This window comes from Melanotaenia boesemani, chromosome 12 (assembly GCF_017639745.1).
Source record: "Melanotaenia boesemani isolate fMelBoe1 chromosome 12, fMelBoe1.pri, whole genome shotgun sequence".
NCBI classification, from domain to species: Eukaryota; Metazoa; Chordata; class Actinopteri; order Atheriniformes; family Melanotaeniidae; genus Melanotaenia; species Melanotaenia boesemani.
In genome coordinates, this window is record NC_055693.1 from 1,341,770 (window position 1) to 1,359,047 (window position 17,278).

At 46.9% G+C, this 17,278-nt stretch overlaps 1 protein-coding gene across 1 annotated transcript in view; it reads right to left on the minus strand.

Annotated features, from left to right (window-relative positions):
• LOC121650520 (protein mono-ADP-ribosyltransferase PARP4-like) overlaps nucleotides 1-17,278 on the minus strand; it is a 73,179-nt gene that overhangs the window by 19,311 nt on the left and 36,590 nt on the right. Inside the window, 12 exon segments of the mRNA XM_042002075.1 lie at nucleotides 575-664; nucleotides 3,785-3,901; nucleotides 3,994-4,089; nucleotides 4,157-4,237; nucleotides 4,327-4,407; nucleotides 5,465-5,635; nucleotides 5,705-5,804; nucleotides 5,877-6,064; nucleotides 6,954-7,024; nucleotides 11,936-12,044; nucleotides 12,047-12,127; nucleotides 12,205-12,342. Coding sequence (XP_041858009.1) covers nucleotides 575-664; nucleotides 3,785-3,901; nucleotides 3,994-4,089; nucleotides 4,157-4,237; nucleotides 4,327-4,407; nucleotides 5,465-5,635; nucleotides 5,705-5,804; nucleotides 5,877-6,064; nucleotides 6,954-7,024; nucleotides 11,936-12,044; nucleotides 12,047-12,127; nucleotides 12,205-12,342 — 1,323 coding nt within the window.

The window sequence follows — 17,278 nt, forward strand, 5'->3', positions numbered from 1 at the left end:
CCCTCTTGGTCTGCCTCTGGTCCTTGGAGGGGACGCTGTCGATACGCATGATCACTCAACACAATTCACCCCTAATGCTTAGTACACATCCCTACACACCCAGACACCCCTATACATATACTAGTTGCTGTTGTGTTGGTTGCTGTTCATAGATTAACAGTTTTTCTTCTCACCCGACCTAAAGGGGCCCTATAGACGGTCTGTTGTGGTCTCTAGAAGCCTTTAGGATGTTTCCAGGTTCTTTCCAGGTGTAGCAGCTGTTTAATTCCTGTGTGGAGCTTTATTGCAGTTGTTGCAGTTTGTTTTCTATTTTTTGTTTTGTTCTCCCTTTTCTATTTTTACTTTTTCTATTTCCTATTGCGCAGTTTTAAGTAAAAAGATGTTTTAAAATAATAATGAAGAATAACATCTAAGATTCAAAGGAAGCCCCATATCCATACGCTCCTCTTGGCAGAGTAAATTTGTTCAGCAAACACAGCAACCAGACCATCATTCTGCTGTCATGATGCTGGACAGAACAGCTTAAAAAGACTTGGAAACAAACATGAGGTGAATTAAAGGTTTTATGACTAACCTGAAGTGGTCCACCATTCTTCCACTTAGTATGGTCCTCTAACCTGTCATCCAGGGACTCATAATTGGCACTGCTGATATACTTTTCACTCTGGAACGCAGATAAACACATACATCAGAATTATCTAGAAAAAATGAGAGGATGGATAGACGAACAGACGGACAGATGAAGTTTTGATTTCAGCAGTGGGGGGACAGAAGGATATTTTATAAAACTAATCTTTCAGCTCACCGTGTTTTCTAGTAGTTCTTCTTGTTTTCTGTTGCTACTTTTAAGCCTATTGTTCGTTTTTTTGGTTTGACTGGCTGTAAAGCATGTAGTAAAACATTATCACCCAATTCTGTGTTTAACCTTGTTAGTCAACTTCACACCAACTCAGTACCACCAGTTTTACTTATTTATGGAATACATCATTTATAGAGCTCCACCTGATGGTGGGCCGGTCAAACTCACAGGAGGGAAGAAACTGAATAAAATGTCCATTATTCAGTGTAAGCAGTCAAGTATTAATTTTATTTTAAATAAGTATAACACAATGTAAATGAAAAGTCAACAGCAAACCACAGACGTGTCAACATAATGACCTCAAGCCAAGTTTCCAAACACATGTTGTCTGCAATCATTGGCAGAGAAAAATTCCTGGCAGGTTCTTCGTGTTCAAGGATCAACTCTTCATGTAGCTGACAAACGGCCACATTAAGGTGTTTCTGCCTCATGCAGGTGTGAAGCAGGTCTTTAACCTCCTCAGTGCTGGAGCTCCTCTCAGCTTCAACAACAGCCTCACAAGGACCTCCACCTGGTTAACAAGGACCTCCACCTGGTCGACAAGGACCTCCACCTGGTCAACAAGGACCTCCACCTGGTCAACAAAGACCTGTGACTTCAGGCAGCATGTCTCATGTCCCTTTTTAATAATAATAAAAATAATAATACATTTTATTATCAGCACTTATAAAACTTATAAAAGAATACACTTTACAAGATTACTGTGAGCTTTGTAAATGAGGAAGATGAGGAGGATATGCTGCTTCATGGAGCCAGTGAAGGTGTTGCAGGATGGGTGTATCACATTTCTCTGAGTAACTTACACTTTGACTTTTAAAGAAGTCTCTTATGACCACTTTTCATTTTTTAGATATCCTGGCTGCGCCTAATTGTCAAACACACATGCGCACATGGATACAAATTCAAACGTTAATGTAAAACAAACTTCTGATATTACAATCCTTCCAGCTCACATGACCCAGGCAAAACAAACGCCCAACTTACAGCTGCATATTAACAAGGACTCCTGACCGCAGACTAGCTTACCAGTGAGCAAGCAAGGTGGAGTGACAGCGGGGACAGCCAATCACACAAGAAACGGCAGAGCCAATGGAGGAGCTTGTGGGCGGTCTAAGCTAAGGGGAACAGGCTTCAGCTTGAGCGGCCATTTTCCGCTTGGTCCTAGTGCTTGACATGTCTCTGTTTACTATAGCAAAATATTGTTCTTGGACAGTAAAAAGTGAAGGGTACCAAAACGAAGTAAGTACTCGTGGGCGTGTGACAGCAAGTATTTGTGAGCGTGTGACAGCGAGTATTTGTGGGCGTGTGACAGCGAGTACTCGTGGGCGTGTGACAGCAAGTATTTGTGAGCGTGTGACAGCGAGTACTTGTGGGCGAGAGTGGGTGTGTGACAGCGAGTACTTGTGGGCGTGTGACAGCGAGTACTCGTGGGCGTGTGACAGCAAGTATTTGTGAGCGTGTGACAGCGAGTATTTGTGGGCGAGAGTGGGCGTGTGACAGCGAGTATTCGTGGGCGTGTGACAGCGAGTACTCGTGGGCGTGTGACAGCAAGTATTTGTAAGCGTGTGACAGCGAGTATTTGTGGGCGAGAGTGGGCGTGTGACAGCGAGTACTCGTGGGCGTGTGACTGCGAGTACTCGTGGGCGTGTGACAGCAAGAATTTGTGAGCGTGTGACAGCGAGTATTTGTGGGCGAGAGTGGGCGTGTGAAAGCGAGTATTCGTGGGCGTGTGACAGCAAGTATTTGTGAGCGTGTGACAGTGAGTACTCGTGGGCGTGTGACAGCGAGTATTCGTGGGTGTGTGACAGCGAGTATTTGTGGGTGTGTGACAGTGAGTACTCATGGGCGTGTGACAGCGAGTATTTGTGGGCGTGTGACAGCGAGTATTTGTGGGCGAGAGTGGGCGTGTGACAGTGAGTACTTGTGGGCGTGTGACAGCGAGTATTTGTGGGCGTCTGACAGCGAGTATTTGTGGGCGAGAGTGGGCGTGTGACAGCGAGTACTCGTGGGCGTGTGACAGCGAGTATTTGTGGGCGTGTGACAGCGAGTATTTGTGGGTGAGAGTGGGCGTGTGACAGCGAGTACTTGTGGGTGTGTGACAGCGAGTATTCGTGGGCGTGTGACAGCGAGTACTTGTGGGTGTGTGACAGCGAGTACTCGGGGGCGTGTGACAGCGAGTATTCGTGGGCGTGTGACAGCGAGTACTCGTCGGCGTGTGACAGTGAGTACTTGTGGGCGTGTGACAGTGCGTACTTGTGGGCGTGTGACAGCAAGTATTTGTGGGCGTGTGACAGCGAGTACTCGTGGGCGTGTGACAGCGAGTATTCGTGGGTGTGTGACAGCGAGTATTTGTGGGTGTGTGACAGTGAGTACTCATGGGCGTGTGACAGCGAGTATTTGTGGGCGTGTGACAGCGAGTATTTGTGGGCGAGAGTGGGCGTGTGACAGCGAGTACTCGTGGGCGTGTGACAGCGAGTATTTGTGGGCGTGTGACAGCAAGTATTTGTAAGCGTGTGACAGCGAGTATTTGTGGGCGAGAGTGGGCGTGTGACAGCGAGTACTCGTGGGCGTGTGACAGCAAGTATTTGTGAGCGTGAGACAGCTAGTAGTCATGGGTACAGTGCAGGGGAGGCTGTAAGTGAGGGGTTCTTGGGTGGATCGATGGGGGTAAGGAGTAGTAAGGATACATTCACAATAAAGCCGGTTGGCGACGCGACCACGAGGTTAAACAGAAAGTCTATTTTCAGCCGTTGGGGATCAGTGATGTTGTGTTTTATATAGAGTTGTGTTATAGGAGTTATTGCATTTATAAAATGTAGCAGCACACCATTGTCGTACCGAGCTCCGTTCACCTGTGGGGTTCCTCAGGGATCAATGTTTGGACTCCTCTCAGAGCGCCACACTTGTGAATTATGCAAGACTCACCATTTCCATCAGAGACTGCTGATCAGAGGACCAGCTGACATAGGGGAGGAAGTCCACGTCCTCCTCTGCGATCAGCTTTGAGACGTTGGTGACTCCGTCTTCTGCTTGGTTCAAATCCTAATACAATATTAAAAAACTGATTCAGTCAGGAACTTGTAATAAATCCTTTAAATCCAGGTTTAATATGAGTGAACAGAGCTGAAACATACCCTCTCCTCGATGGCCACGAAGCTCGTGAACTGAGACAAGATGGAGAACTCTTTACTCAGCTCAATGATGAAGGACTTCAGCTCTGCTTTCTTACCCTGAAGAAGCAGAAAGTAGTGTCAACACGTGGCGCTCCGGCTGGACATGGACAGGACAGAAACATACCTCGTGTTCAGCTTCAGAGGTTTCCAGACTTCCGTCTTCGTAGTCTCTGATCAGGGCTCTTGCTGCCAGCTTGTGAAGAAACTGCACACAGATGAAACAGCCAGTGTGAGCTCTTAGTGTTCAGCTTTTCATTGCATTTAGTCGTAGACAGAGAATGACGGAGCTCTTACTGTGCCTCTGGTCTTCTGCAGCTCGCTGGTCGACACCATGGTCTCCAGCTCCACACCGCAAAGGTTTCCAAGAAGAGTCGCCTGCAGGAGAAAAACAAATTCAACCATTTAAATTATAAAACAAGAAAAAAGGTTTGCAGGTTCTGCATCTGGTGGATTTACAACCTGGCCATGCTGGACTGTAAATCAATTCAATTTATTTTCTTTACAAAGTTGAGCATCCAAAGATGAACGTCCAGCTTCAGTCAGCAACAGATCCATCTAGAAAGCTTGGACTGAGCTAGATTTTACCAGCCATATCATACTTTTACCACCTGAAGAACAGATCTAGAATAAGGGGATTAATGACTCAGCATGATTTAGAAAAAAACTTCATCATTATCTGTTTTAATTGGTAAATACAGATCTACTCAAGCAATGTGACATAAAGTTCCCCAAGGCACCGCGTTGGGGCCCCTATTGTTCAGCATCTACTGTACAAGCGAAGATGTTCAGTTTGTTTTCCTTCCGATGGAGGTTTTCCTTCCTGGATCTGGTTCCAATGGAGGTTTTCCTTCATGGTTCTGGTTCCGATGGAGGTTTTCCTTCCTGGTTCTGGTTCCGATGGAGGTTTTCCTTCCTGGTTCTGGTTCCGATGGAGGTTTTCCTTCCTGGTTCTGGTTCCGATGGAGGTTTTCCTTCCTGGATCTGTTTCCGATGGAGGTTTTCCTTCCTGGTTCTGGTTCCGATGGAGGTTTTCCTTAGGTATGTAATTATTTCTATGAACATAGTTATTATAAACTGGACTGATGTGGATCATATAATGGACGCATTTAATGTGGATTAGAATTGGACTGTGAGGATTCTGGATCTGGTTCCGATGGAGGTTTTCCTTCCTGGTTCTGCCTCCTCCTGTCTCCTCATGCAGCTCAGGATGGACAATTGAAGCAAAGACTGGACCCAGTCCGTTTTTTTTTTTTTTAGCTAAGTCATTGTTTTCATGAATTTGGGTACCTTTGAATCTTATTGTTTTCTACAGTAAGTGGGTTTTAGTAAATTGTTAGTAAATTGGGATGAATTGACTTGTAAAGTTTGTGGAAATAAAGTGTCCTGACCAGAGGAAGAACTCTGTGTCTGATGGACTGCATGAAGACTGTACCTGAGTGCAGTTTGGGACAAATCCATAAACCAGAGTGTGGCAGTCGCTGAAAAGAGCGTGCAGCTGTTTGGGGGCTTGAAGAGGAGGAGGAGCGGCAGGATTAAACTGCTGCCACTTCACCGACACAGAGCTGCAGCCGGGGGACAGCATGCGCTTCACCTGAGACGCCACCTGCAGAGCGAACACGCAGTAAAACATCTGCTCGCTGAAAAATGGGAGAGGAAAGATTAAATGTTTCACCTTCTCGGCCCAGCTGTGTTTGGCTTTACTGTCAAAAAACTCATAAGCTCCGCCCCCTGCCTGTGCCAGGGCTCTCAGCATGTGGCGGTTGGCTGTTGGGCTGAAAAGACAAAGAAAGTTGAACACACCATCCAGTGGCTGTAGAGAGCAAGACGCCGTGACCTACACACACCTGAGGCCGCAGGTGAAGAGGCGGCTATGCTGAGCGTTGTCTCTGAGCAGCTGCAGGGTGAAGGCGGCGTTCTGGATGTGGCCGTCCGACAGCAGAAGCAGGTTCCTCACACCGCCGGACGGCGGCAGCAGGCTGAGCGATTGCAAGGGCCGCCACAGCTCGGTGCTGCCCCCTACTGGAGAGAAGCGCTGGGGGAGGCAGAACAGCCGAGTTACTGAAGAGTCGGAGACGGTTAGTGGAGTTACTGAGTAATTATTAAGTAATTCTAAGTTACTAAGAAGTTTTTATCAGTTATTGATGAGTGGTTGTTATTTACATGTTAATTCAAATCTAAATAAGCGTCTCAGGAATTACTGATGACATTAATGAGTTAACTGACGAGTTATAACTGAGTTACTAACACGTTGACATGTTAACGAGTTAATGAGTTACTGACGAGTGAAAGACGAGTTCATGATAAATTAATGACAAGTTACTGAGTTACTATTAACTAGAAAAATCACTGACAAGTTATTAATGAGTTAATAATGACCAGTTGACAAGCTTAGAACTAAAATGTAACCTGAACGGATGATGATGTAACACCACGAAAAATACATTCAAATCAAACTTTATTGGTTCCAGTTAGCCGTGGGCAAAATATCCTATACATCCCTACCAATAGTACCTATATATACTATAGTATAGTAATAGAATTAAATCCTTCTTTACTTTAGTTTAACTTTCCCGTAATGGAATTTATAATGTTAGGACATGATCTGCAATATCTGTTATTTCTTTAAAAATAATGAAATTATTAGTAAATTACCAAAAGAAAAAAAAAAAGAAAAAGAAAGACCAGTAGAAAACACAACTGCTGATTTTCTTCACTCATGCTGTAAGAAAACTCTTGAGTGTTTGTAGGATTTATTCCGACCTGAGAACAAATCCAGGATAAGAAGATTTCCATGAATGCTGCAAACTTTGTGAAAACATTTAAGAAGGACTTTGTTAATAAGAGCAGCTGGTGAACGGGCCACAGATGTTCAGCCAGAAGCAAACAGCTGCACCGGCAGGTCTTTAACGGGCAGAACTCACCTTGATGAAGCTCTCTGCTGCCTGATGAACCCGAGCGAGTGGCTGTGCTGTGAGGAACGCTTCCATGTGATCTGACAGACACAAACAAGGAAAACTTCCCGTGTTAAAGACGACAGAGGAAGAGAAAAACACACACAGATACCAGGAGACAAAGCTTGTTTCTAAAAACTCTGCTACATGTAAACCGCGGCAGCACAACGCCACGGCAAAATAAAAGCCGCCATGCATCAGAATTATGATTCCTTTTTTCAGAGGTTACAAATGTCAATTATAAAGTATGACTGGATCCATAGAGCCATATGAACATAAAGTCTATATATGTGGACATTTACCGACTATAATTAGAGGGCAGTTGTGCTCAGGAAATGTCACACCTGCGAACAGCTTCATTTGAAAAACAAACACTGGTTTTAACTTCCTGTCTGGCTCTACTGCAGCTTGCTTTAGAGGGAGTGAAGGGAGAAAGAAAAGGCTGAGAGAAGGGTACCTAAGCAAGAAGAAGCTTACCCAATATTTTGCTCAAGCCTGTGAAAATGCCCTTAATGTGCCCGTGCTGCTGGTTATGATGTAATGTTGATGTTTTAGAGTAAAACGTGATCCAAAGTCTGCACACAGCGTTTTATTTTTAAAATATCCACTTTGCTCGGACTGACTTCCTGCTAGAACCTTCCGCTCTCTTCCAGATTCACCAGGTTTTCAAGCGTCAAAAACAGAACATATTTCTGGGGAAGCGGAGCGTCACAACGCTTCAGGAACGCTTCAGAAATGCTTCAGAAATGCTTCAGAAACGCTTCAGGAACGCTTCAGGAACGCTGCAGGAACGCTTCAGGAACGCTGCGTGGCGCCTGGTGGGAGCACTCTGGTTGGCTAGTGTAATATTTAGTGCTGGGCACGTTAACGCAACGCTTAATTAACGCCATTAATTATTTTAATCGCACGTAAAAAAAAAAAAAAAAAAATTCTGGCCGCTGGCTTTGATGACAGAAACATGGCATCCATGTCTCCCTTCCCTGCTGCAGCGGTGCGTCTGACGTGATCGGGAGAGAGCGGGTTTATTAAAATAAAGAGATGTTTTCTGTCTGGAACAGGAAGAAGAAAAAAAGAACCGACGTTTCTCTTTGTAAAATACATGCAGATGGACAGAACATCGTAATTTTTGGATGGAAAACTTTTTTATTACTATTTTTTTTAATAAATGCGGTTTTAATTTATGCAAGACAGCAAAGGTGAGACATGTTTTCTGACTTTTACAAACATGCAGCATAAATCGGGTCTTCTTCTGCCTCTGGTTCGGTGAATCTTGGTCATATTAAGATGAAACTTCCAGCTGTGGAATCTGTGAGATGTGAGCTTTCAGTAGAGGAGCCGTTTGTTCGTGTTCATGTCGTGGGGTGGACACGGGGAGACATCATTTGTGTTTACATATTTTTCGGACTTTGTGTAGCTGCTCTTTAAATAATTTGTTGTCTTAACTGTGTTTGTTGGTGATAGAAATGGTTTTACTGAGCTGGTAGCTGAGATTCTGGACTTTCTGTGGATACCACACATGTTTATAGTTACATCTACAGACCTGACGCTACACCCGGAAACCAGATGTTAACCCTTAACTCCCGGTAGCGGAGGCTGCAAATTAAAGTTTAGAGAATTTATATCCAGAAATGTGGATAATGAAGCAGTGAAGGTGCATGGATGGAAGTTATTGTGCATATTGTGAATATTTCTCTCTCCTCACCATCTAGAAGCTGTGAGATTCTCATCCTGCTTTCTGTCTGTTCACCTGATGCTGATATTCATCACATATTGTTCCTTCTGTGTTTAGAAGGAAGCAGCTTCACAGCTTTAAATTCATCCTGCTGACTTTCTACCTTTTAGTTAGTAAATCCTGAACATTTCATCCTTCTTTCTCATAAATATGTGATTTTATATATGAAGAAATATTTTAGCTGTTGCTGTTTAAAGAGAAAACTGCTGCTAAACCTGTTTATGTGTTTAGTGCAGGGGTCTGCAGCCTTTCCAATCCAAAGAGCCATTTTTCCCTCAGCCAGCTAAATAAAACTCCTTTAGAGACGCAAATGTTACGAGACTTTTCAAAAAGGCAACTTAATATATATTTTTAATGAAGAGCCACCATAGGAAGTTTGTTATTTTTGAAGAACCACATTTTTATTTCTCTTTTTAGGTTTTAAAATAAATAAAAACATAAACCCTTTATAAAAAAAAAAAGAGAATAAACAGACTTTCTGCTAAGGAATGTAGATATTTGTGTAAAATGATGTAAAAGAAAGAAAAAAAAAAGTCCCTGGTTTCCAACCTAATGACAAGAAAGATAGATTTAAAAAAAATATTTTAGCCACGTATTTAGAGGCATTGTGGAGGGTCCAGAGAGACACTTGCAGCTCCAGAGTTGCAGGTTGGTGACCCCTGATGTCGTGTTTGTAAACCAAAACTTGCTGCATTTTCTTTTTATAACTGTAGGCCTTTTTTTAAATTAAAGAGACATTTTGCACGTAACAATTAATCGCGATTAATCGCAGCATGTCATGCGATTAATTGCGATTAAAAATTTTAATCGTTGCCCAGCACTAGTAATATTATAATAAAGGTTACTGATATTAAAAAAAAAGTAACTGTAATAGTATAATGCATGTTTGGGTCATGGGTCTGGGCTTTCCCACTGTCCTGGTCTTCCTGGCATGGTGTGGGCCCTCTGCCTTTGGTGTGTGTGTGTGTGTGTGGGTGGGGGGGGTTGCCTCTGGGCTCTTGGGGCTTTGGGCCCTTCACTCTGACCAATCTGGATGGCCGGGGCCTGGAGAGGATGCTGATCACCGGGGCCTGTGCTACATGACCGGAGGGGGCTCTGGCTAGGCCTTCTTCTGTTGGGGGTAGTCTTTGTGGTGGGGTGGCTTGGGTTCCTAGTCTGGGATTGCTGCTGATCGCCCGGGTCTCAGTCTGTCTCTAGTCTCCGTAGAGGCGTGGTCATATTTGCAGGATCATACTCATCTCTGATCCCTCCTCATCCTCATGCTGACACAGCCACTGAGTTGTCCAGTGGGTTTATACACTAAGAACTATGCTTGTTTTTGTTTTTTTTTAACAGATTTATTTGCTCGAGAATAAAAAAAGAGAGGATCTCTTCAAAATCAGCAAAGATTTATTCTAATTCGGATCACAGGTAAAGCAATGCAGCCCTGGGCTCAGAGGACTGATCATCCTGCTGAACCATGAACTCTGGATGTGATCACATTTTGTCTTCTATAAGCCGGGAGACTGCTTCGTACGATGGGATGGCTTCACACACAACCAAAGGTAACTGGCCAGTTATCATAGATGTGAGCAGGCCACCCACTGCTCGTGGATGTGCTCTTCAGTGTGGGTGAATGATGAATTGAGGCGTGTATCTGATGTAACTAACCCGACTGATAACTGATGATTCTTAATCTTGCATGTCTGTCACTCTGTACTCAATGTTCTTAGCTGAAGGACACACTGAACCAGATGAGTTCTATTAAACACAACTTTTAAACATTCATAGCAAAGCTAACACGGTTACATGTGTCTTTGGTACTTTGGTTGTCGTGATACATCTTGTTGTTGCTGTCTTTGTATTGTATTATTTTTTTTTCTACGAACTCCAGATGATTGTCAGCTTAGTTTACTTGTCCAGAACCCTAAGGAACTCCAGGCAAACCTCATGCACAGCTTTTAACCACCTCAGCCCCAGATATAGGAGAGCCCACCCCAGGATCCCCCGGCTATGCTTCATCATCGGAAGACAAGTCGGTGGGATTGAGGAGGTCTTCGAAGTATTCCCTCCACTGACCCAAATCGTCTCAAGTCGAGGTCAGCAGGTCCCCATTCTAGCCAGAACCGCGAGGATCAGACCGCCAGGGTCTCCGCTGCCCGGCTCACACTGCTCCTGCCCGGTATAGCCCCTCCTGTAGGTAGTGAGGCCATGGGAGGGGGGATAAGCCCGACCGGGCCCCATGTGCAAAGACCCGGCCACCAGGCGCTCATCTCTGTGCCCCACTTCCAGGAGGAGTCATTCCCCAGTGGAGAAATTGCTCCAGGTGAGTCCTCATTTCGCTGTCTCTTGGCTTAGATGAGGTAGCGGGGGTTGATGTTTGGTTTGGCTTCTCCATGAAGATGTCATAGTGCCGATCTATAAAATCTGTCAGGATGGCCAAATCCTCCTTGCTGTGCTCCAGATTGTTCCTTAAAAGACACACTTTTTCTACTTTCAAGAATTTTTAGATTAAACTGGTGAAAATACAGTTCAATGAATGAATATTTGAGCGTGCCTGGTTTGAATCTGCAATCTCGCCGGAGAATGAGAGGGCTAAGATCCTGTGGGCCTTCCCGATACAGACCGACCGGTGGTGGCCAACCAACTGGACATGTGATCATGGATAAGCAGCAAAGCCGTAATGATGGACGTAGCCATCCCACCAATGGAAATATCAGGAAAAAGGAACACGAGAGCCTGGAGAAATACCAAGGATTCAATGAAGAGCTGGAAAAAGCCTGGAAGGTGAAGGCAACAGTAGTACCAGTGGTCATCGGAGGGCTGGGGGCCGTGTCCTAGTTGCTAGGTTTCGTTCTATTTGGGATGGGATGTTGCTGGAGGTCTACAGGCTGGGTGGGGCAGCTTTTCATTCCTACTATCAAAATAGATCTAGAGGAGCTGCAATCCTGGAAAATAAGGATTAGATTTATAAGGCGCTTTATCAAGGCACCCAAAGCGCTTTACATTGCGTATCCATTATTCATTCACACACACATTCACACACTGATGGCAGAAGCTGACATGCAAGGTGCTCAACCACAACCCATCATGTTTATAGGTTATGATGCTGTTACTGGTCCGACCCACTGGAGACCAGATCTGGATGTGGATCCTGGACTAGGATGAGCTGGACTCTCTGACACACTGAGATTTTATTTCTTGTGTTGGGAAGTTTTCCGTTTAATCCCGGGAAACCGACCTGTTCCAAAGAGGATGATGTTGAGTCTCAAGTTGTGGTCCAGCTTCCGGAGAACCTGCAGGGCGATTCTCTGGGCCGAGCGGAGCGCCTCCCCCCTCATGGACTCGGGACGGTGTCTAACAGCAGGACGACCTCATCGGCAGCCGAGGAGGAGCTGAGCTGGAAGTCTGGGTAGAAGACCAGCATGCAGGCCTGAAGGACAGAGGAGACGGTCAGAGGACAGCGTCTGACCGGAGTAAGACGAGAACGGAGGAGACATGCAGACACACCTGGCTGTTCTTGTCGGGGTGCTTTTCCACCCACATCCGGGGCAGGTGGACCTCGGACAGAGTAATTGACAGCTGGAACCCGTCTGAACCCATCACCTGACCCGGCAGAACGCTGAGCACCGCCTTACAGTCCGTCCTCTACATGTCAAACACAAAATGACTCAAATTAATAAAGAAAATCTGGATTTCATCAAACTTATTAGCTTCCTTTATTTTTAATTCTTATTTAACCTTTATTTTACCAGGAAAACAGGAAAAAAAATTCTTTAAACAGAACATCCTCGCCAAGACAGCAGCACAAAGAACAGAAACTAATGCAACCAAAGTAAAAACATAATGGAGGCAAAACACAAACACATCAAAGCTAAAAGACAAACCAGGAGATCTAAAACAACATGCTAATCAAAGCAGCTACACCAGGGCGTCTCCAGCTTTTAAGGAAACCCTGGGCTTAGTGTGGCTCACAAAACCCTTATGATGATGAAAAAACAAGGACCAAGGTTTCCCTTGCCCGGACGTGGGTCACCGGGGCCCCCCTCTGGAGCCAGGCCTGGAGGTGGGGCACGGAGGCGAGCGCCTGGTGGCCGGGCCTTTGCCCATGGGGCCCGGTCGGGCTTAGCCCGAAAGGGAGACATGGGCCTCTCCTCTCGTGGGCTCACCACCTACGGGAGGGGCCATAGGGGTCGGGTGCATTGTGAGCTGGGCGGCTGCCAGAGGCGGGGACCCTGGCGGTCTGATCCTCGGCTGCAAAAGCTAGCTCTAGGGACGTGGAATGTCACCTCTCTGGCGGGTAAGGAGCCTGAGCTGGTGCACGAGGTTGAGCGGTTCCGGCTAGATATAGTTGGACTCACCTCGACGCATAGCTTGGGCTCTGGAACAACTGCCCTCGAGAGGGGCTGGACCCTCTTCCATTCTGGAGTTGCTCCCGGTGAGAGGCGCCGAGCAGGTGTAGGCCTGCTCATTGCCCCCCAACTTGGCGCCTGTACATTGGGGTTTACCCGTTGGACGAAAGGGTAGCCTCCCTCCGCCTTCGGGTGGGGGACGGGTCCTGACTGTTGTTTGTGCCTATGCACCAAATAGCAGTTCAGAGTAACCCACCCTTTTTTGGAGTCCTTGGGGGGGGTGTTGGAGAGCACTCCTTCTGGGGACTCCCTCGTTCTGCTGGGGGCCTTCAATGCTCACGTGGGCAATGACAGCGAGACCTGGAGGGGCGTGATTGGGAGGAACGGCCCCCCTGATCTGAATCCGAGTGGTGTTTTGTTGTTGGACTTCTGTGCTCATCATGGATTGTCCATAACGAACACCTTGTTCAGACATAAGAGTGTCCACATGTGCACTTGGCACCAGGACACTCTAGGCCGCAGTTCGATGATCGACTTTGTAGTCGTGTCGTCGGACTTGCGGCTGCATGTCCTGGACACTCGGGTGAAGAGAGGGGCGGAGCTGTCAACTGATCACCACCTGGTGGTGGGTTGGCTCAGATGGTGGGGGAGGATGCCGGTCAGGCCTGGCAGGCCCAAGCGTGTTGTGAGGGTCTGCTGGGAACGTCTGGCAGAGTCCCCTGTCAGAAGGAGTTTCAACTCCCATCTCTGGCAGAGCTTCAACCAAGTCCCGGGTGAGGCGGGGGACATTGAGTCTGAATGGGCTGTGTTCCGTGCCTCTATTGTCGAGGCGGCCAGCCGCAGCTGTGGCCATAAGGTCGTCGGTGCCTGTCGTGGCGGTAACCCCCGAACTTGTTGGTGGACACCGACAGTAAGGGATGCCGTCAAGCTGAAGAAGGAGTCCTATCGGGCCTTTTTGGCCTGTGGGACTCCAGAGGCAGCTGATGGGTATCGGTGGGCTAAGCGGAGCGCGGCTTCGGCGGTCGCTAAGGCAAAAGCTCGGGCGTGGGAGGAGTTTGGAGAGACCATGGAGAATGACTTCCGGACGGCTTCGAGGAGATTCTGGTCCACCATCCCGCGGCTCAGGAGGGGAAAGCAGTGCTCCGTCAACACTGTGTACAGTGGGGATGGGGGGCTGCTGACCTCGACTCGAGACGTTGTGAGGCGGTGGAGGGAATACTTCGAAGACCTCCTCAATCCCACCAACACGTCTTCTGATGAGGAAGCAGAGTCTGGGGTAGCTGGTGCTGGCTCGCCTATCTCTGGGGCTGAGGTCGCTGAGGTGGTTAAAAATCTCCTTGGTGGCAAGGCCCCGGGGGTGGATGAGGTCCGCCCAGAGTTCCTTAAGGCTCTGGATGCCGTAGGGCTGTCTTGGTTGACACGCCTCTGCGGCATCGCGTGGACATCGGGGACAGTCCCCCTGGACTGGCAGACTGGGGTGGTGGTCCCCCTCTTCAAAAAGGGGGACCGGAGGGTGTGCTCCAACTACAGGGGGATCACACTCCTCAGCCTCCCCGGTAAGGTCTATTCAGGGGTGCTGCAGAGGAGGGTCCGTCAGATAGTCGAACCTCGAATTGAGGAGGAGCAGTGTGGTTTTCGTCCCGGTCGTGGAACAGTGGACCAGCTCTACACCCTCTTTGGGGTCCTCGAGGGGGCATGGCAGTTTGCCCAACCAATCTACATGTGTTTTGTGGATTTGGAGAAGGCATTTGACCGTGTTCCCCGGGGACTCCTGTGGGGGGTACTCCGGGAGTATGGAGTGCCGGACTCGCTTGTAAGAGCTGTCTGGTCCCTGTACGACCGGTGTCAGAGCTTGGTCCGCATTGCCGGCAGTAAATCAGAATCGTTTCCAGTGCGGGTTGGACTCCGCCAAGGCTGTCCTTTGTCACCGATTCTGTTCATAACTTTTATGGACAGAATTTCTAGGCGCAGCCGAGGTGTCGAGGGGATCCGGTTCGGTGGCCTCAGGATTGGGTCTCTGCTCTTTGCGGATGACGTGGTTCTGTTGGCTTCATTGGGACGTGATCTTCAGCTCGCACTGGAGCGATTCGCAGCCGAGTGTGAGGCGGCTGGGATGAGAATCAGCACCTCCAAATCCGAGACCATGGTCCTCAGCCGGAAAAGGGTGGAGTGCTCTCTCCGGGTCTGCGATGGGGTCCTGCCCCAAGTGGAGGAGTTTACATATCTCGGGGTCTTGTTCACGAGTGAGGGAAAGATGGAGAGAGAGATCGACAGGCGGATCGGTGCGGCGTCCGCAGTGATGCGGGCTCTGCATCGGTCTGTCCTGGTGAAGAAGGAGCTGAGCCGAAAGGCAAAGCTCTCGATTTACCGGTCGATCTACGTTCCTACCCTCACCTATGGTCATGAGCTGTGGGTAATGACCGAAAGAACGAGATCTCGAATACAAGCGGCCGAAATGAGTTTCCTCCGCAGGGTGGCCGGGCTCTCCCTTAGAGATAGGGTGAGAAGCTCGGTGATCAAGGAGGGGCTCAGAGTAGAGCCGCTTCTCCTCCACATCGAGAGGAGCCAGATGAGGTGGCTCGGGCATCTGGTTAGGATGCCTCCTGGACGCCTCCCTGGTGAGGTGTTCCGGGCACGTCCCACCGGAAGGAGGCCCCGGGGCAGACCCAGGACACGCTGGACAGACTACATCTCTCGGCTGGCCTGGGAACGCCTCGGGATCCCTTCGGATGAGCTGGTGAATGTGGCCGGGGAGAGGGAAGTCTGGGTTTCCCTGCTTAGGCAGCTGCCCCCGCGACCCGACTCCGGATAAGCGGAAGAGAGTGGATGGATATATGTATCCAGGAGTAGTATTACAAAAGTGCTTCAATAGCAGCAGTACTGTGTTTTTTCCTAAAACCTGATTGCAAATTTAAAAGAAGCTTTGAATATATATATATATATAAGATTTGAATATAAAAATTCTTTAAGTCGATCACACACAAGAGATTCAGTCATTTTTGACTTGAAATGTGATATCGACCTGTAGTTGGTTAAAACTGCCGGATCGCCTCCTTTTAAAAGAGGAACAACAGAATCTGACTTCCAACTGATGGAATTTCTGTACTTTCAATCCAAAGATTAAAAAGTATCTTAAGAGGCTGTGCGACAGCCATTTTCAAAAAATAAATCTCTACCAAGTCTGGTCCAGGAGGTTTTCTGTGATTTAAACATTTGAGGCCTTATGCACTCGCTGCACAGTAAAAGGTACAAAATGAAAACATTTGAGGGTTTATACAGGCAGTCGTTGAGGCAGCTCCTAAAGAGTTACACTCTGATTCACCGTTTCACCATGAATTAAAATCTACCAGCATGTAGCGAGTCCCAGGACCTTTTCCAGGTCGTTCCAGGAGCAGCGTTTAAAACTTTTTCCTGCTCTGACGTCAGCAACAGTGAACAGTAAGAGGTGCGATCAGACTTTATCCAGAAAAGCCTGTTTCAGCTGAAATGGTCTACGTAGGAGACATCTACAGATGCTTCAGTCTTATCAACGTCAGACCAGCAACACCAGCAACAGCAGATCGGCGAGAGCTTGTGATGAACAGGAGCGTCATGGTAAAGTGCATCAGGCCTTTAGAGGAAGCATTTAAATTATTTATTTTTTTAACTTTATTTAACATTAGTAGAAAACACAGAGAGCAGGTCCAATACACACACAGCAAGACGCCACATTCTTCTCATACGCAGAAGTTTACAATCAACAATGCAAGAAAAAATATTACAAAGCATAAAAAAGTAAATAAATAAAGACACAATTACAAAAAAACAATAAATAAAACATTTTTGGCTGAGAATGTTTCTTCATAAATGTTAGATTTACTCATCTCTTGTTTGTAGATACATGAACCAACATTTCTCATGGTTTTATTTACATGCTGCCAAATATGAAGAGACACGTCCCATCTTTCCCGTACGAGTCCATCTTCAGTAGCAACCTCGCTGTGATATTTTCCTTTCAGCCCGTTCACAGTAATTACTTTATGAGAAAGCTTTTTATTATTACAAGACAACAGTATAAAACAATTCACAAATATTACAAAATAGGCCTTATAAAATGCGACACCCCAGAAGCCATAGCTGGCTTATAAATGGGGCTCCACTAAACACACAATAAGATATTTATCCAATCTAATCAATTCCATCAATCTTGCGTAAGTCTAGAAAACTACGTAGAATTCTATATTTAAGAAGAC